The 20,620-nt window shown below is 45.7% G+C and overlaps 1 protein-coding gene across 2 annotated transcripts in view; it reads left to right on the forward strand.

Annotated features, from left to right (window-relative positions):
• Window positions 1-20,620, forward strand: part of HYI (hydroxypyruvate isomerase (putative)) — a 256,693-nt gene that overhangs the window by 151,377 nt on the left and 84,696 nt on the right. Inside the window, exon 7 of one of the 2 annotated variants that reach the window (XM_069642424.1) lies at window positions 5,998-6,132. The exons of the other annotated variant lie outside the window; for it this stretch is intronic. Within the exon in view, the coding sequence (XP_069498525.1) occupies window positions 5,998-6,132 (135 nt within the window). The remainder of the gene's footprint in view (window positions 1-5,997; window positions 6,133-20,620) is intronic. 2 annotated transcript variants of the gene reach the window in all.

A 20,620-nucleotide genomic window follows, 5' to 3' on the forward strand; every position in this document is an offset into this window, starting at 1 on the left:
TTTTTTCTATTAATAACATTCAAGCATAATAAGTGATGCTTACCAAAGGGTTGAGAACTAACTGATTCTTCTCATAATAATGTAGCCGAAATATGGCGTCTTTGAATTCTCCAAGGGATTGGGCTCAGTTGTTGATATGCCCTGTGAAGATAAGTACTTTATTAGTACTCTAGCTAAAATCCTAATCCTTTATGAAATCTAAAAAGGGCAACTGTATAACCATACCCAATCTTGGTGTGATTCAAGTAATCCTTTCTCTGGTTCACCGAGTGGGCAGGGTCAAGCTGCCAGTCCTTGTCACTCCTGTAGGCTATTTAGGATTAGCTTGCAGATTAATGTACTGGTATGTTCACTGGTCCTAGATATCAAACAGAAAGATTCATCAAGGCTTGCCTACACCTCTGAAGTGTGCAGGTGTTACTAATATGTTTAATGACTAATTTACTTACTAGATGACAAAAAGATGTTGTCAAAGGTGAAGCGTTCCCAATAAATAGTGGTCAGCTCCTGATTAGGAAAAGTAATGGAGGACCCTGAGTCTCAGCCCATGGGTCAGATCGTCTATGAAGAAGATGAGATGGGGAAGGTAAGTGTCTAGTTACTATCCATCTTGTGAGTTACTGCTGACAATCTATATGGACTTACTTTATTGTTGTTGCAGGTCCACCAAGAGTTTGTGCGGGCATCGGAGGAGTAAATGCCAGGAATCGTGGCTGCCATTGTGCAGCGCGTCGGGTGACGTCACTGGCACATGCGCGCGTGACCTCACCCGTCTTCTTCAAAAATAATAGAAGAAGGCAAAGACAGGTTTCGATTTTATCATCTATGAAGTGGTCAATGTTGATTAATACAGGGGAAAAAATGTGTCTCTCTAGCCCGTAAATAAAAGAAGTATGTAAACTCAAGGCGGGTGACATCTAACACGTGAGTAAATATAATATGCACTGCAAAAAGGATTGCAACGTATATTCAGATAGGTTGAAACGCGGGCTAGTAGAAGGACGGGAAACTAATGACGTCATCCGCTTCCTAATGTCAAAAGGTATTGAAGCCAGAAAAAAACGGATCCATTTTGGGACAGTAAAGCAAATGTAGGCGCTCCTAAACAGGACATAAAAGAGGTGTGTAAGTAACTAAAGGGCCCTCATGCAATAATTGAAGATGTGTGTGGTGCTCTTACTGAACACATATTCACAATAGTACTGGGCTCTTAAGGTGCAGCTAACCCACTGCAGACACATTATAGTCTGATATAGGTCCATCCAGGTGGATGGCGAGTTTAAGGACTTTGCCAAGCAGACTGATTATTTTGAAGAGACCCGAATAAAGGAGCATCTGTACAAGCAATGGGTGAGTTTGCAGTTATTTTAATGGACCAAGGGTACCTTTTGGACCAAATGATTGTGGCATAAGTAAGTGGCATAAGCTTGATAGCAGATTGACATTCACAGGCTAAAGTGGGGGCAACATCTAAAGTTGCCCAGATTGGGAGACGGATGTACTTATTTAGGAACAATTTCAAAAACATTGTCAGAGAAGCCTTCCTTTGAAAGATGTACATGTGCAACAACCCTATGGTTGTTAGTTAGCAGTAGTGTTCTACAGACTTCGTAGTTTGTACCACTTTGTGTTGTTTTTCACTGTATGAAATGGTTCCACTGTTACGCAACCTTCTAGGGGTACAGAATTTTTCATCGAAATGGTCCAAGATAGTTTTCTTCGCTCATACCCAGAGGGAACCATTCCATTGTTGTAAATTTAAGGAAGGCTTCTCTGAAAATGGTTTTGAAATTGTTCCTAAATGTGTTTCTGATTGACCAAGATTGTACACCCTATGTCTAGGGGTAGTGATTAACAAGCCACAGTCTTTTGTATTATACTCAGTCATTCCCACGAGCCTAGCCTTAGTAAGCAACCCGGCTAACATTTCAGAAGGAGAACAATGGCTCAGATCAATACCTGTATATCGTTAACATCAAGTACATCTGTCTCCCAATCTGGGCAACTTTAGATGTTGCCCCCACTTTAGCCTGTGAATGTCAATCTGCTATCAAGCTTATGCCACTTACTTATGCCACAATCATTTGGTCCAAAAGGTACCCTTGGTCCGTTAAAATAACTGCAAACTCACCCATTGCTTGTACAGATGCTCCTTTATTCGGGTCTCTTCAAAATGATCAGTCTGCTTGGCAAAGTCCTTAAACTCGCCATCCACCTGGATGGACCTATATCAGACTATAATGTGTCTGCAATGGGTTAGCTGCACCTTAAGAGCCCAGTACTAGTGTGAATATGTGTTCAGTAAGAGCACCACACACATCTTCAATTATTGCACGAGGGCCCTTTGCCCATACGTTATTTAGTTACTTACGCACCTCTTTTATGTCCTGTTTAGGAGCGCCTACATTTGCTTTACTGTCCCAAAATGGATCCGTTTTTTTCTGGCTTCAATACCTTTTGACATTAGGAAGCGGATGACGTCATTAGTTTCCCGTCCTTCTACTAGCCCGCGTTTCAACCTATCTGAATATACGTTGCAATCCTTTTTGCAGTGCATATTATATTTACTCACGTGTTAGATGTCACCCGCCTTGAGTTTACATACTTATTTTATTTACGGGCTAGAGAGACACATTTTTTCCCCTGTATTAATCAACATTGACCACTTCATAGATGATAAAATCGAAACCTGTCTTTGCCTTCTTCTATTATTTTTGAAGAAGACGGGTGAGGTCACGCGCGCATGTGCCAGTGACGTCACCCGACGCGCTGCATTTACTCCTCCGATGCCCGCACAAACTCTTGGTGGACCTGCAACAACAAAAAAGTAAGTCCATAACGATTGTCAGCAGTAACTCACAAGATGGATAGTAACTAGACACTTACCTTCCCCATCTCATCTTCTTCATAGACGATCTGACCCATGGGCTGAGACTCAGGGTCCTCCATGACTTTTCCTAATCGGGAGCTGACCACTATTTATTGGGAACGCTTCACCTTTGACAACATCTTTTTGTCATCTAGTAAGTAAATTATTCATTAAACCTATTAGTAACATCTGGCAACGGGTGCGCTGGACCCTCTCCTCGCCAGAGCGGTGCATTGGCAATGGGTGCACGGGATCCTCTCCTTGCCAGAGCGGTGCATTGGCAATGGGTGCATGGGACCCTCTCATCATCAGAACGCTGCATTGGCAATGGGTGCACGGGACCCTCTCCTCGCCAGAGCGGTGCATTGGCAATGGGTGCACGGGATCCTCTCCTTGCCTGAGCGGTGCATTGGCAATGGGTGCATGGGACCCTCTCATCACCAGAACGCTGCATTGGCAATGGGTGCACGGGACCCTCTCATCACCAGAACGCTGCATTGGCAATGGGTGCACGGGACCCTCTCCTCGCCAGAGCGGTGCATTGGCAATGGGTGCACGGGATCCTCTCCTTGCCAGAGCGGTGCATTGGCAATGGGTGCATGGGACCCTCTCATCACCAGAACCCTGCATTTGCAATGGGTGCACGGGACCCTCTCATCACCAGAACGCTGCATTGGCAATGGGTGCACGGGACCCTCTCCTCGCCAGAGCGGTGCATTGGCAATGGGTGCACGGGATCCTCTCCTTGCCAGAGCGGTGCATTGGCAATGGGTGCATGGGACCCTCTCATCACCAGAACGCTGCATTGGCAATGGGTGCACGGGACCCTCATCACCAGAACGCTGCATTGGCAATGGGTGCACGGGACCCTCTCCTCACCAGAGCGGTGCATTGGCAATGGGTGCACGGGATCCTCTCCTCGCCAGAGCGGTGCATTGGCATAGGGTGCATGGGGCCCTCTCATCACCAGAACGCTGCATTGGCAATGGGTGCACGGGACCCTCTCCTCGCCAGAGCGGTGCATTGGCAATGGGTGCACGGGACTCTCTCCTTGCCAGAGCGGTGCATTGGCAATGGGTGCACGGGACCCTCATCACCAGAGCGGTGCATTGGCAATTGGTGCACAGGACCCTCTCCTCGCCAGAGCGGTGCATTGGCAATGGGTGCACGGGACCCTCATCACCAGAGCGGTGCATTGGCAATTGGTGCACAGGACCCTCTCCTCGCCAGAGCGGTGCATTGGCAATGGGTGCACGGGACTCTCTCCTTGCCAGAGCGGTGCATTGGCAATGGGTGCATGGGACCCTCTCATCATCAGAACGCTGCATTGGCAATGGGTGCACGGGACCCTCTCCTCGCCAGAGCGGTGCATTGGCAATGGGTGCACGGGATCCTCTCCTTGCCTGAGCGGTGCATTGGCAATGGGTGCATGGGACCCTCTCATCACCAGAACGCTGCATTGGCAATGGGTGCACGGGACCCTCTCATCACCAGAACGCTGCATTGGCAATGGGTGCACGGGACCCTCTCCTCGCCAGAGCGGTGCATTGGCAATGGGTGCACGGGATCCTCTCCTTGCCAGAGCGGTGCATTGGCAATGGGTGCATGGGACCCTCTCATCACCAGAACCCTGCATTTGCAATGGGTGCACGGGACCCTCTCATCACCAGAACGCTGCATTGGCAATGGGTGCACGGGACCCTCTCCTCGCCAGAGCGGTGCATTGGCAATGGGTGCACGGGATCCTCTCCTTGCCAGAGCGGTGCATTGGCAATGGGTGCATGGGACCCTCTCATCACCAGAACGCTGCATTGGCAATGGGTGCACGGGACCCTCTCATCACCAGAGCGCTGCATTGGCAATGGGTGCACGGGACCCTCTCCTCGCCAGAGCGGTGCATTGGCAATGGGTGCACGGGATCCTCTCCTCGCCAGAGCGGTGCATTGGCATAGGGTGCATGGGGCCCTCTCATCACCAGAACGCTGCATTGGCAATGGGTGCACGGGACCCTCTCCTCGCCAGAGCGGTGCATTGGCAATGGGTGCACGGGACTCTCTCCTTGCCAGAGCGGTGCATTGGCAATGGGTGCACGGGACCCTCATCACCAGAGCGGTGCATTGGCAATTGGTGCACAGGACCCTCTCCTCGCCAGAGCGGTGCATTGGCAATGGGTGCACGGGACCCTCATCACCAGAGCGGTGCATTGGCAATTGGTGCACAGGACCCTCTCCTCGCCAGAGCGGTGCATTGGCAATGGGTGCACGGGACTCTCTCCTTGCCAGAGCGGTGCATTGGCAATGGGTGCATGGAACCCTCTCATCACCAGAGCGGTGCATTGGCAATGAGTAAAGCACCCTGCAGGTTTCTCACCTGGGCCATTGTGTGTAGCTTGGTATTATCAATACGGGGTACATAAGGTGTGTTACTCCACACCCTGCGGGAGGTTTCCTCTAACGTTGGCCAGGTCTGCATTCCGTTTTTCCGCATCCTTGTCAGGTCCTGAGCTGTGCAATATCTTAGGTCGGTGGGGAGGGGTCTATTGGAAGGACACTTGCAGAAATGATGGAACCTACAATAAGAAGCGGCTAGAGGAACATGTGTGGCATCCTGCTGCCATCTAATGGCGGATTTCAGATTCGTGGAAATCCTGTGAAAATCAAAATGTCCTTGTGGCTTTTTCTCTGTCCTTTCCTTCTCCTTCCTCTTTCGCTTTCTCCTACAACAAGGGCAGCTTCCCTGACCTCGGTAGTGCTCTCTGTACTCACTTGTGCGCTCTCTCTTCTCTCTCTCTCCCTCTCCCCCCCTTCCTCTGCCAGCTAAGCTGTGCCTCTGCTGTTCTTGCCTGCAGTGGCAGTGACCCTTAATGTGGAGCAGTCTGTGTGCTAGTGGGATGTGCTCCACTGTAGTGGAGATTTCTCTCTCTCTCTCTCTCTCTCTCTCTCTCTCTCTCTCGCTCTCTTTATCCCTCCCTCTCTCTCTCTCTCCCCCTTCTCTGTTTCTCTCTCTTTATCCCTCCCTCTCGCTCTCTTTTTCTCTTTTTCTTTCTCTCCCTCGCTCTCGCTCTCTCTCTCGCTCTCTTTTTCTCTCTCCCCCTCTCATTGTGTGTCTCCTGCTGCCTCACCTTACAGGTCACGTCCAGATTGCGCAGGTGCCGGACCGCCACGAGCCCGACAGCCCAGGAGAAGTGAGCTTCCCTTATCTCTTCCAGCTGCTGGAGGACCTGGGGTACACGGGGTACGTGGGGTGTGAATATGCACCCCAAGGTGAGTCCCTAACAGCAGCTTTCAAGGCAGTGGTTGGGTTGTATACGAATTGTTCGAATCACACTTGACCTTTGCACAATTGACCGAATTGTGACGGTCAATTGTTACATATATGTGCGGGGAAACCCCCGCAACCAATATATATATATAGATATAGATATAGATATATATAATATTACAGCCACGGTAGTGGCCATGTAGTTATGGTTAAGTTGCTGTTTCCATAGGAAGAGTACTTTTTGGGCAGCTTATAACTTCGCTCCCCCTGGACGAATCTTCACCAAACTTTGCAAAAAAAAAGTATATGGCCCACTCTGAATTTTTCTGCAAAGTTTGGTAGGTTTGGTCCTGGGGGGGAAAGTTATAGGAGGGGACCCAAAATTTTGTTTTTTCCCATAGACATAATGGGAAAAAACTTTGCTCACGCCTACAGCCCAAACCGCTGGACGGATTTACACCAAATTTGCGGGAGGAGCGGCGGCTTGTTCCCGAAAGCGTGTTTCTTTATTTGGTGTAAATCCGTCCAGTAGTTTCTTTTTAAATGACCAAAATGTAAAGCAAAATAATTAGTGATATCTATGTCCGCTCCGCGGACTCACTTCCCTGTTCGGTCCGCGGACTGGCCTCTGATTGGCCAGAAAAATGTGCAGACTTTTGCATGGTCCGCGGACACCGGGACACGCCCGCTGATTGGATGGTGAGAAAACGTGAAATGCGTCTGGTTCCCTGAAACGCCCGCAATCTTGGATTCGCAGACTTTTTTGGGGTCCGCGAACAGTGCATTGAAAACTTTTTTTTTAAAAAAGTAGCATTTCACTTGTCAAACTCGACAAACAATCTCTGGGGAAGTGGGGGGTGAGGATTGGCTAGGATATGGCCATTAGAAGCCAAAAAATGGGTTGTTTCACCCCCCGAAAGTCCACGAACACTCTGGATGTCCTGGGGCAGTCCTGTGGTGTTCACGGACACTTCAGATGTCCTAGGACATCTGTACCTATTCCTGCATTACAGGGTTGGGGGAAAAGCAGTTTTTGGATGGCTTATAACTTTTCAGCCACTCAATGAAACTGCATGTAATTTTGCAATTTTATTCTAGAACTAATCCTGAATGGTCTTGCAAAATTTTTTGGGATTCTGTCAAGAGGGGGCAAAAGTAGAGGGGGGGGGTCCTAAAATATTGTAAAGGCATATAAATGTGGTGTCATTTGACAAATCTGCACAACATTTGGCAAAACGATTTTGGATCTAGATATAAATGGTTTTCTAAAGTTTGGTGGGATTTTCTCAAGAGGGGGCGAAATTAGAGGGGGGTCTCAAACATTTTTTGATGGCTTATAACTTTGTTGCTATTTGACAAATGTGGACAAAAGTTTTGAGAAAGATTGTAGACCAAACCTTCAATGTTTGTGTAAAGACTGAATGTCAAGTGGGGGCTAAGCTATATGACTATTGTATGTACATACATTTTGACACTTTTTAAAAAATAAAATGTGGGCGGATTTCGAGCAAACTCGTGAGGAGCATTGGCAAGGACATTAAAGCATGGTTTTGCAAATGTGACAAGTGTAATGTAGGTACAAAAAATAGTCCTATACCTTTTGATGACTGAGGTATAGCCTGTGGCCGTGGGCAGTAGCCAGATTGTCTGGGTCATCTTTGATGTCATGAGTGTTAGTCTTAGCAGTGTACGGTGGTGGCGCGAGTTATGGTTGCTTAGCTTACCATAACTGACGAATTTCAGGGGTTTTTCGATTTTACTTGTAACCATAACGTCCTTTTAACAACGTTTTGTTTACTAAATTTCATAGGTTTTTATTAGTGCAACTTAACCATAACGTCCCTTTAATAAAGTGTTTTCATTGAATATATATATATATATATATATATATATATATATATATATATATATATATATATATATATATATTCAGTCAATTGTGCAAAGGTCAATTCGGACCCTTGACTTTCGGTCAATTAGGTAATTCGAACAATTGTGTTCTAACAATTTGGGTAATACCAGTGGGAGGCGTGCAGCAGAGGGGGTCCCCACATAGTCTCTGGGCAGCGGGCGTCAAGCGGATGCATGGTTTCTAGCAGGGGTGCCCATGACCCTGGATCTATGTCTCTTCAGGTTCATATGTGCCCATGCACATGTCCCTGAAGTACACTCACAATCTGACAAACCTGCCCTTTCATATTATCATTATTAGAGTAATTATTGGGGGCAGACCTATCTTTGGGAAGTCCTAGTGCATGCAGTGGTTGCTCTGAGCATGGGTGGCCCGGCCTGCTGCTGACATGCCTTTATTATTGCATTCAGCGTTTGTTCTCAGCATAGGTGGTTCCTCAAAGCCATTGGTGCATATTGGCATGACTACCCTTTTGCATCCTTTTAAGCAGTATCTGCTCTGAGCATGTGTGCCTTCTCCCACCAAGACCCGCATGCATGCCTACTTGTCTACCCCAGCACATACATCATTTCAATGGTTGCTCTGCGAGGCAGTCCTCTCCAATGCACCAGTGCATGGATCTACTCAGTGGTTGCTTTGAGCATAGGACTCCCATCTAATGCACGCATGCATACTTGCCTGCCCTAGTGCATACTTCTTTTCAGTAGTTGCTCTGAGCTTGGGTGTGCCCTCCAAGGCACCCATGCATGCTGCCCTCTCTGTACTAGTGCATACATCTATTCAGTTGTTGCTATGAGCATGGGTGTGCCTTCCAAGGCACCCATGCATGCTGACATCTCTGTACTAGTGCATACATCTATTCGGTTTCCTCGACTCCTCTAGAATAATAAAGTGGCTTCTGAAACATGGGTGGCTGGTGCAGTGAACAACCTGAAAATATGGATTTGTTTAAACAATGCTGATGGCGATGCGTGAGGACTCGTGCACAGGTGACGTAACCAAGCAGTTGGGGCAGGGCGGCCCTTTGTGGAGTGGGACCTAGTCTGATTTACATATGGTCTTCCCACCTTCTGCAGTGGTTCGACAGGCTGAAGAACAATTGTCTTGGGGGTTGCCCAGGAAGACATCAGAGGTTAACATGAATTCTAACCCTTTGTCATTGCCTCTTTTGTTTTGTCAGAGACTGTTGTGCTCATAGTAAGGTACATCTGGTGAACATTTACTGAACTAGATAAAACGTCAGTTTACTAGACTGTAGCAGCAAAAGTCTTTCCCTTACAAGATCTTAAGAGAGACTAACTCTGATGTCACACTGTATGAGTGCTCTGAGCATAACAGAGGACCAATATAGAATGGAGACAAAAACACGATTGGATAACGTAAGCAGATGAAGAATAGTGAGAGAGAGGCAGAAGACAGCATAAGATAGGACATATACCAGCATTGGCTTGGAAAACTCATGGGAATTCTTGTAGAAAGAGAAAACCACAGGACAAAAATACAGTAGCAGACATCAGGGACAAGGAATCTGATATAGGAACTCAAAATCCTAGCATTGTAGGAATATAAGGAAAGTCTCTCCAATAGGAACTAGGCCCCTGCCATCTCACAGAATACACCAGGAAACGTAGGCCACTGAGGAAAGGACCTAAAACTATGAACTGAAGTCTAGAAGCAAAGTGGAAAAGAAACCTAAAAGAAGTAAACTGTTGTAATGTGGGCTCCTCCAGTAGAACTCTAGAAACTATTGTGTCCCCGGGCACTGCTTCCTCTCTATACCACTTTACCCAAGTGGCAATTGTTGAGAACTATCACTGAAAATGCACGCAAGTGTCACAATGCTCAGGCCACCTAGTTATCATGGCAGGAAAGCTCAAAAACAGGGTATACTTCTGTGAAGCAGACAGCATGATCTCAAGCAAGAAGGAGGACTTAGGGAGGTGGACATCAGGAAACTCCCGCTTACGGACAATTTCAGGGCTGTGACAAAATCCTTAAAGAGGGTGACCTCATCTTCGAAAGGCACCATATTCAACAGGTCCATCATGATTCAAGCCAGCGACAAATGCCTCGAAGTGTGTGGTATCAACTTCCAAAATCAGCATATTCAACAACGGGTCCATCATGATCCAAGCCAGCTACAAATGCCTCGAAGTGTGCGGCATCAACTTCCAAAATCAGCATATTCAACAACGGGCCATCATGATCCAAGCCAGCGACAAATGACAAATACCTAGACATGTATGGTTTCAACTTCATACATCAGCATATTCAACAGGTCCATCATGGTCCAAGCCAAGGCCAAAAGCCTAGAGGTCTGTGGCATCAACTTCCAACATCAGCATAAACTCCACAAAGATTGACATGGAGACCCACAGGAAAAAGTCAACACCTAAGAACCCACATCTTCCGATTTGATGTTCATCTCCAGGATGCAGAATTCTTCCCAAAGGCAGAACTTGTACTAGACCAAAAAAGGCCACCTGCTCCCACCAACCTACTCGAAACAGAAGTTACAATCAGTTCCACCGTGTAACAAATGACAAAAATGAACAGATGCCAGGTCACAGAAGAATTATACACAACATTTTCATTATGCCTCAGTCGCCATATGTTCTAAAAGATTTATAGTGATTAATTTGAATTACATTATGTCAAAAATAAATTTGAATGTCTTTTTTTGTTTGTTTTTTGTTCGAAATTGGGGGGGTTCACCCCAAAACCCCCTTTTTTATTTTTTTATTTTTTCGTTTTAGCCCTTTTTTTTTTTTTACTTAAAAAAAGTAAAAAACTGGACATTTTTTTTTCAACATTATGTCTTTCGACATATTGTTTTCGATTTTTTTTAACTGCACACCGTTCTAAAATTGCCACTGTAAAGCCCAGGTTCATGATTACTGTGACCGGAATATCTCTTATCATTGCCACTGTAAAGCCCAGGTTCATGATTACTGTGACCAGAATATCTCTTATCATTGCCACTGTAAAGCCCAGGTTCATGATTACTGTGACCGGAATATCTCTTATCATTGCCACTGTAAAGCCCAGGTTCATGATTACTGTGACCAGAATATCTCTTATCATTACCACTGTAAAGCCCAGGTTCATGATTACTGTGACCAGAATATCTCTTATCATTGCCACTGTGAAATGATTTCCTGATGCTGGGGCCCACACTCCAGCAAATCATGGCCACTGTAAATGTTATTCAGAAGCCATGTACCACCATTATATGGACACATGGATATTAACGGGCAGAATTAAACCAACCAGAGCCTTGCTCTGCCCTTCTAATTTGCACAATCATGGACTCCCTGCCAGGCCCCTCACAGCTCTATGCAGCTTTTCATTGGAGAAGGGCTCCCTCCCATCTGCCCTCAGAGACGCCATCAACTCTCTTCTGAAAATAGCAAGTGCCGACCCACACAATCTGACTATCGGCCCATTTTCAACTTCTGTTTCGAGGCTATAGTGATTGTGGGCAGGGAGGGTGGGGTGGTATCTGAACACATTTCAGAGTATGGGGAAGATTCTCATCCTCCCTCCAGGAGACTCAAAGGGCTGCTGTTCATGAGTGCTATCTCATTTGCCCAGAACACTAATATAGTCTGTCCCAGGTGGGCAGCCGTATGCTAGATATACACTTCCCACCGCACAGTAGGACTGACTGTTTGTTTTATTTTTATCTCAGTGTAAAAAGGGGTGGGGGATTGGCTAGTTTAAAACCACTGTGAAAACATTTATCTGTATCTTAAATTGTTGCCACCCTATTCCTGCTCCCTTAGCAGTGTGAAGTATCTTTTTATACAAATTCAGCACTTTCTAAAACAACAAAAAATAAATAAGTTATGTCAACATTGCCAATGTAAGTCATGTTCCAGACACCAATTCCCCCAATATATGTCAGCAAGGTCTTCACTCGCACAGAATTGTAAGGAATTGATGTCACTGCCATAAACTCCATGGCAGTTATATGTTTACCTAATCATTTGGCAGATCCGTTGCTCTGTGTTTCATTTTCTCCCGTGAAGTCATCAACTCTTACCCAACATGTCTTGTCTGCCACCAGATCAATCAGGATGTACAGTATGGAGATCATTTCAAGTGCTCATAATATTGACTCCATTGCTTCCTTAAATCATCCCCAATCTCCTTTGCCGTAGAAGGTCAACGGAAATCCCTCCTGCCGAAGCTCTCTTTCTGTGAAATGTATGATATTCCCAGTAGAAACCTCATCACAATCCTCATCTTCACCCATGTTCAAAGATCGGCCATCACAATGACATTTTAACATTCCTGGTTCCAGATTTCTGGGACCTAAAATATCCCAAGCAGTTCTTGCCTTGACCAGCATGGCACGTCAGATGGCGTTAATGGCTGTACTCCTACTTTACGAAGCTTCTCTGACTTTCTAGTGTCTCTCTGCAGACAAGTCAAAACCTGGACACCAGGAATCCTTCTCCTGCCTTTTCTTTTTCTAGTCCTTCCAAGTTTGACCCTAATGAGCGCACTCTGTTACTCTTGCCCTTATACCAACTACCCATCCACACCGCTATAGTCCTATCCCTACCCGTCTGAATTAATTCGTAATTGGCCAAAACTCACTTGCTTTTTCACACACATCTGATTTGATCGTCCATATCCTATTTAGATATTTTTTGACCTTACAAAGAAGTAAATACTTTTTGCTTACATTATTCTGTACAATATTCATAACACTTTTTTCGGTGGAATGTACCAGAATGCACCAATTGTCCCCCAAATACTTATAGCATGAAAAATAGCACTTGTCAAGGTTCAAATGTTTTCAAATAAAGGGCATTGTTTTTTACACTATCATTGCCACAGGGCCACCGGTGCAGAGCTTCTTTAATCTGACCCCAGGTATCTTTGATTACGTGCCAAATAATTTCTCTTGCCAGAAATATATTTAATGATTAAGTCCTTATGCTTCCTCCTCTGTACTCATTTGGTGATCCACCGCAACATGCCATCAAATCCTTTAGATTAAGCTATTTCGCGGTCAGTCGGGAGAAGATGGTTGCCCACAAAATGGTTATAACATTTCCAGAGCCCAATGGCTTATCATAATCACTGCCTGGACATTCCATAACTAAATTCCAACTTCACTATTCCCCTCACCTCTAGCATAAGAGGTCACTGTGCTTTTAGATTCTGTATCAATTCGGTTCGGTTAGATCAGTCTCCACGGTCTCTAAAACTCTTCCTTACAATCCCTGTTCCATTGGAATTGCCTCTTTTCTTTGTCAGTCCCTTCTCATTATGCTTAGGTAGTCTGAAAACAGGGCCAGAGACTTCTGATAAAACTCAGTCAATCCAATGAATAAGCCCATTTAATTCTGATTCGGAACCATTGTCTCTGCCTGGATGGATATAGCAAACCCGGTATTTTGCCTCAACCTTTGTTGCAATATTTCATGGCCTAAAAAGTCAACTTTGTCTCTCATGAATTGGCGGTTTTTCCATCTGTATTGTGGCGCAACTCTCTCGTAATGCTTGCGACACCCCAATCGGCCGATCACCATGTTCTCCCTAAGTAGCAACAGTCTAAGGATCGCCTTAAGATAGGGTTTATTTGAATACCCACATGGACAGTTGGAGCAAGGACAACCAATGGTGAGTAAATGGAGTAGTGGTTCACGCAAAACCAGACACATGGGTCAGTCTGTAAGTGGGTGTGGAGCGCCTTTCTGGTTAGCATCGTGACCCTGAGTCCAAAGCTCTAGTAGGTAGCAGTTCTGATTGAGGAAGTGGTGTCTGTTTTTCAGGCAAAGGCCTCCATGTCTCTGCTCCTGGCGTCAGCTAGTAAATAGTACCGATCATAGGCGTTACTTGCATATCTTGTGCCCTTCCTTTGTGAACTGAACATGTGCCAGGTTGTGGGGCAGCTCCAAATTGCACTGTGTGATCCCTGATGAAGCTTGGGGTTGCAATTCACATGTGCGAGCTGCTGATCCTGAATTCCTAAATATTGTGCAAGCTTGTGTCTCTCTATCTAACAGAGTGTTTGCATATTGCCCCTGACGCTCCCCGTTTTCTGCCCATTCCATCCTCCTTGGGAATTTTCCATCTGGCATTATAGTTTCTACGATTCCTTGAGGCCTCCATTACAAACCACAGCAGTACTGCATACCCACAATCACCTCTGTTATATAACTATTGTCACGCACGCTTCCGATGAGACGCAAGCCAATTGATTTAGATCTCATAGGCGTCAAATATGTAGGGACCATTCCCTCCAGGTGCACGCCATTGCACACGCTTCCCGCCAGCACCTAACCTGCAACCTCCACTATCTCATACAAATACAAGCAAAAGAACTAGACAAAGGGGGCACTAGACTGAATCAGTGGTTCTATGTGATTTTAACAAATAAATAATAGACAATACATTTTTACTGAAACAAAGATTTTGGGAGGGGGCGGTGTCCCGGCTCTGTTTCTAGATGTTAAAAACCCCACCCCAACACTCTCCCTCCAGATTTAACCCCTTACCCCACCCCCACATATACTTTCTTTTAAAATTCAGTATTTATTAATGGTTTGTTTAGTTAAAAAATAATTCTTTATTTTCTATTCCTTAAAATCACTGGATATCGAATTCAACATGCCCAGCACTAAGTCTTTAGCTACATGGTTTGTTTTAGGTTTTGATATTTGGATTAGCCGCAAGTTCACGAGCGGGAGAGGTGTTGCCCACACCTCATGTATTAGCATGAAAGGGTTACCCCATAATGCTTGCCCTGATAATAAGGAACATGACGTTTTTCTCCTTTTTCATATGCAGGATTTAATTAGTGATTTAAGTAGGTCAGCCAACATTTGTTTCGACCCATCAGGGTCTTTCTCAAGGCTAAATTGATTCTTGGCTGCCCACGCTTGATTGGTTACTGGCTTGCTGGTTGGACAATCTGTGCCTTTCGGCTGCTGTTCTCCTCGGCTGGTTTCTGGATAGTGACTATCACTAATAAAATCCTGTATATGAAAAACGTCATCTTCTTTATTATCAGCGCAACCCTTTCATACAAGCAGATGAACCCATACATCAATGACAGTCCCCTCGCCCCACCATATCACCTCTCCCTATTGTGAGAAACCTGAGGGTATTCTCCAAGGCAGACCTCGGGAATCCTTTATTCAGGTGCCCAGGGAAGGGCTGGATCTCACAGATCCCAACCCTGGGGGTGGACGAGCGAGGGAGGATCACCTGGGTAGGGGAGTCCGGTGTTATGCTTGGAGGAATGCCCCAGGAGAGATGCAGTGTTCTACCAGGGACAAAGTCTCAGAGTTTTATTTGGTTATTCCACATCTACCTCCCTTCCTCCCAAAGAAGCTCCCTTAATAAAATCCAACCACCCCTATACCTGTCATGATGCCTACCCCCGGGGACCCAGACCAAGTCCAGCAACCCCGGAAGCAGGCATCAAGTTATACTAGGCAAACCCAACAACCCCTGCTAGGGGCTATTTGGGTGCAGTCCTGGCGCCTGTGGCGCCAGGCTCATATTGAGTCAGTCCTGGAGCCACAGGCGCCAGGTTCATAGATTAAAACTTACCTGATGCAGACCATGCTGCAAGAGCTCCAAGCCAAAGGATGCTTGGAAGGGACTACTTTACCTAAGGGACTATTTTTTTACTCGGGTGGGGCTGGGGAGGAATACTTACCTGGGACTACTTTGGAGGCTATTTAAACCACGCCAGAGTGGGAGAAAAAGAGTCTCACTCTTGGCAGGATGGAAAAAAACAAACTCCAGAAATCCAGCAAAGCTGCTGGGGGACTCACTAGGTTAGGAAATTCAGCCTAAACAGAGAATTCTCCCTAACACTCGCCCCCCCCAGACTAAGGGACAGGAGGATTTAATCCACTCCTGGATGAATCTCATACCTCTAGTCGATGACATACATCCTAGAGAGACCATCAGCATTTTGGTGGTGACACCTTGACCTATGTTCTACGGTCAAATCAAAGGTTTTCCTTTGCAAGCTATGACCTACAAACCCTTTGAGAGACATCAGTCTTTTTAAAGTTATAGGGGATCTGGTTGACCAGTCCCTCAGAAGTTGTTACAACTTTTGAACCTGGGTTAGGCTTTTTCAAGGGGTCCTTATAAAGGATTCCCTTAGATCTCGAGGGGCCTCCAGAGGTCCTCCCCACTTCTCGGTTGGGAGAAGGTCGGATTTTCGGCCTCTTGGTTGGAGGGGATGGAGATAAGCATCCCACAATACATTGTATGGATAAAAACTAAATTTTGACAAAACTTTAATTTGAACTTGATTTTTTCTTTCATTTGTGATCACATTTTTGCCTTTCTTGTTTCTTACTCAAGGCTTGTTTGTCATATATACGTTCATACTTTAAGACTTGAAATTAACAACAATATACTTTTCTGAAACGTACTACTCGTGTCAACACTTTTTCGAGAAGCGCGACAGGAGGGCCTCTCTTCCCTTTAGCTTTTCCAAGCCCAGGTCAGCCTCTATGGCATCCCTCAGTTGCAGCATCTCTATTTTTTCACGTTTTTCTGTCAAATATTTTCCACCTAGAGCGCCACCACTGTTCTAAGGCTGATCCTCTTCTTTTTTTGACATTCAAAAGGAGTCGGAGCCTGGAAAAGGGGGACCCAGGGAGGAAGAGATATCTCCTCCAGAACAATCAGGAAAGAACATTTGTTTATTATGAACCTATCAGGCCATCGGAAGCAAGACACCTAACTACCGAAGGTCCTGAGATTGCAAAGATCTATTGGCGAATCCGAGCCCAGAAGAGGGGGACCCAGGGGTAAAAATGCATCCCTAATGTACATGTGAAAAGGAACTCTTTGTTTATTATTTTGAACACATCAGGTCCATGGAGGCAAGAGACTTTTTGGTAGAAAAGAGACTTAACCACCGAAGGCCCTGATTGCTGAGAGCGGAACTTTTGGCGTGTGCTGGGAAAGCTGGAGCATGTGCTGTGCTCCAGAATCCTACCTTGTCCCGTGCTGAAAACGTGGGGAAGGGAGACCCCGACTACCGCATCCTGACTTATTCTTTGTGAACACTTCCTTCTTTCTTATGAACGTTATCCCACACTTCTCTTTTGTATTTAGCGTAATTATTGGCAATCGTTTTTTTTTAGTATAGGCCCTTTTATTTTGATAAGACGCCACACGGATTGCCTTATTATTGTTTGATGGTTTTAGCTTGCGCCCATCTTAGATTTAGGTTTAGTTTAGGCGTTTTTCCAACCTACCTATACAGTTTTATAAACACCCTTGAACTGTGATCATTTGTGTCTGTCATTACTGTTGCAACCATGAGTTCCTTACTCTATATGAGGTAAATTCTGAGACAGTCATGTGGGCATTGTTGTCCTGTAACGGAAGCAAATAATTCCTAAATTATAGATTGACAACCAAGCGAATGAAAATAACTGCGCTGATATTGGGCAGAAAAAACAAACTGTAGTGGATGGAAAATATGGGACAACATCGCTGGCAATGATTTCCTCCAGATAGTATTCATCCCACAGGGCTAAGTATGTGCTATTACAAAGAGTAACAACCGCTAACATGGACACGCCATTACCTAAGGACATGCAACATAACCAATGCATGGGTCCACACCACCAATTTATCCCTGAAGTTTGTCCTGCTCTACCTGCTGGCAACCTGAAGGTTGGCCCGGGTACCCCCATATCACCGCCAAGAGGAAAACCTTATCCACTGCATCACTGGAGCCTGAAGAAACCCGAAACACCGCTGGTTAATCGATGGATCAATGTGGAGTTTGTGAACATGAAGGGGCTGAAGTCTAGAGCTCTGATTGGTGCAGCCAGTGCACTTTTCTCTCCGTTCTCGGACTAAACATCACTTTGCTGCACAATTCAGCAAGAAAGTACACAACGTGAACTAGCTGTACACAATCTATCACAGGAAAGAACGATTCAGAAACACTGACTGTGTCACACCGTAACACCGCAAAGATCTGCTCACCTTCTTCAACGCCAAACCCACAAATACTTTGGCAGGCACAGACTAAGACACAGTTGACATCCACTAGAAGATCTTTATTGTTACAGTTCACACAGGGAATGGGTTGACTAAACACCTCAGGGCTCTATCAATGCTGCTGTAGAAATGGTTACTGAAAGCTGGTGCAAGGATGGATCAAAGTTGAGTGGGCCTCTGGCTGGGGCACTACACCTGGCTGGCAAGCTGAATCATGCAGTTCCAAACTCCTAATCTTAAAGCCACTGCCCTTCCTGGGACAACCTCATCTACAAATAATGCCCAAACAAATTATCCAACGCTTTATCCTTGGCCTTTTGGCTACCATATCCCAAAACATAAGTGTTACGATGGTGGCCAACACAAGAGTTCTCACACCTATGCTTAAGAGCCCTTCCCTTGGGGTGACCTCATCCGGGTGGCCATCTCTGATACCCCTGGGTCTGGTGCGCATTAAAACAGAATAAACAATCTTCTCTCCAACGACGCTCAACACTGGATCACAATCTCTGAAACCAAGGAAGCACCTGAAGGAGTATCCAAGGACAAACCCATGCCTCCTTAACTAAATCCTGTCTACCCAACTATTTTTATATTACTCCATATTCATTCCCCATCGGATGGCCCATGAGGTCTAGTATACTAAGAACAGTCGATTTTCTATGAGCACCCTCACTCCAATACACCCATTGCTACTTTCCCAACTATGGGATCACCCTTATAGAAAAGCCATCCCCCCATATCCCACTCCCCAACCCACAACAAAATAATGTATACCAGCACAAAATGAACAGGTGCTTCTTCATTCATGCACTCATCAACATCACAGTTTTACCCACCTGCCTTCCCCGATATCCCACTATCAATCCCGCTTTCTTTTATTTTTATTTTTACAGAGGCACGTACAGCAAAGCCATTTTTATTGGCAGAACGGCACTATAGAAGACCTGTTACCTTCCCTTACCTAGTCTACTCCAACAGCACTCAACACCAAACAGTTCCTGAGAAGTTACTCCTGAGGAGTTACTCACAGAGCTTCTCGGTCACCTTACTGGTTTCACCTCCGAATTCCAGCACGTCTCTTTGAAGAATGATTTGCACAGTCTGCTTCGAAGACTGTCACAAGCTTTGTAGCCTTTAACACTCTTCTTTCTTCTGGGCTTCTCTGGTTCACAAATCTATCTCTCCTAGTTCTGACCACTGAAGAGATGCACTTGATCTTCTCTAGAATGTACTTTTCCCAGTTCTACGGGACAGATTTCTCCTGGACGTTAACTACAGACTTTACCAGAGGTCCTTCCTGGACCATAGGTTCTGGTTTTACTAGTGGCCCCTCCTGAACCTTAAGTTTAAGGATTTACATCTTGTCCATATAGGTCATCTGGACCTTAAGTTTAAGGCTTTGCCGCAGGTCAAGTTTCACTCCTCTTTCCTAACTCTTTCCAAGGAGTTACTTTTGGTAATCCCGCCTATTCCCCTTATGTCTGGCAAGTTCTCAGGTGTACCTTTAAGCAAGAAACCCCTTCTTGTGACCCTAAGAGTTAACATCTCCCCACGCCTTTCAGGTAATGGTACCTTTAGGTCGCTCCAGCTTTCCTCCTCCTGTGTGGTTAGGATCACTGTTAGTCTTCCCTCTGCGGATTCCTGTTGGATCAAGAGAACTGTGTTGCGCACGTCTGCTTGCATCAGGAGTCTCAACTCTTCTGATACTTCCGGAGTTGGTGAGGTATTGCGAAGACTATTTCTGATTGGGTATTTCCTTATCCTGTTTGAATCCCTACCAGGGATTGGACAGACCTGTATGAATTTGTAATTGTCCTTTTTAGGTTATTATAAGCACAAGGTCTACAGTTTTTTTTTTTATCACATGACAGAATGGCAGTTGGATAATTGGCAACAGAGACTTTAATGGCATTGGTAGCATTCAGCTTAATCTTGTAATGTGTTTCCTCACCTGAAGGAGGTGTGAGAAACCAGAGAGTGTCTCACTCGCTAGTCCCCTGGGATCTCTCTCGCAGGTGGCCCGGGCATGCCATTGCCTTTTGGATCCTGACCCTGGCGACCAGTGCGTGGGAGAAGGGTCTTCGGGGAGTGGGGATGAGATAACCGATGGTGAGATGCGTTATTCCCCCCCTTTTTTGTTCATCTACCCCATCCTATTTTTCAGGATTTTCCAAAGTCACAACTCCCCGCCCCCACTCTTTTTACAAAAACACTGGGCTGAGGAAGAGGGTGACCGAGAGTAATCGGACTTACTCCCTCAAATCGTACTAGACATGTTCTGTCAATTGGGTCAGGCAAAGTCAGGCACTTTAAACTAAGTGCATACACCTAACACCAATAAACTCTCATCACACGGATAAAAGGCAACACATAAAAACACACTCTCAGCAAGGTGGAACACGTGTACGAGCTGAACTTCCGAGACGAAGGCACACCTACTGGAGCAGAGCAACGGACCAAGGGGCGAGATCAGCGAGCTGAAAAAAAAACCAAGGGTTCCTTACTGGAGGGCGTTGCTTCCGACAGGCCGCAAAAGACACATGGAGAAGACCCGATGCCTCAATTGA

The sequence above is a fragment of the Ambystoma mexicanum genome, chromosome 1q, assembly GCF_040938575.1.
Source record: "Ambystoma mexicanum isolate Mex_15411 chromosome 1q, UKY_AmexF1_1, whole genome shotgun sequence".
NCBI classification, from domain to species: Eukaryota; Metazoa; Chordata; class Amphibia; order Caudata; family Ambystomatidae; genus Ambystoma; species Ambystoma mexicanum.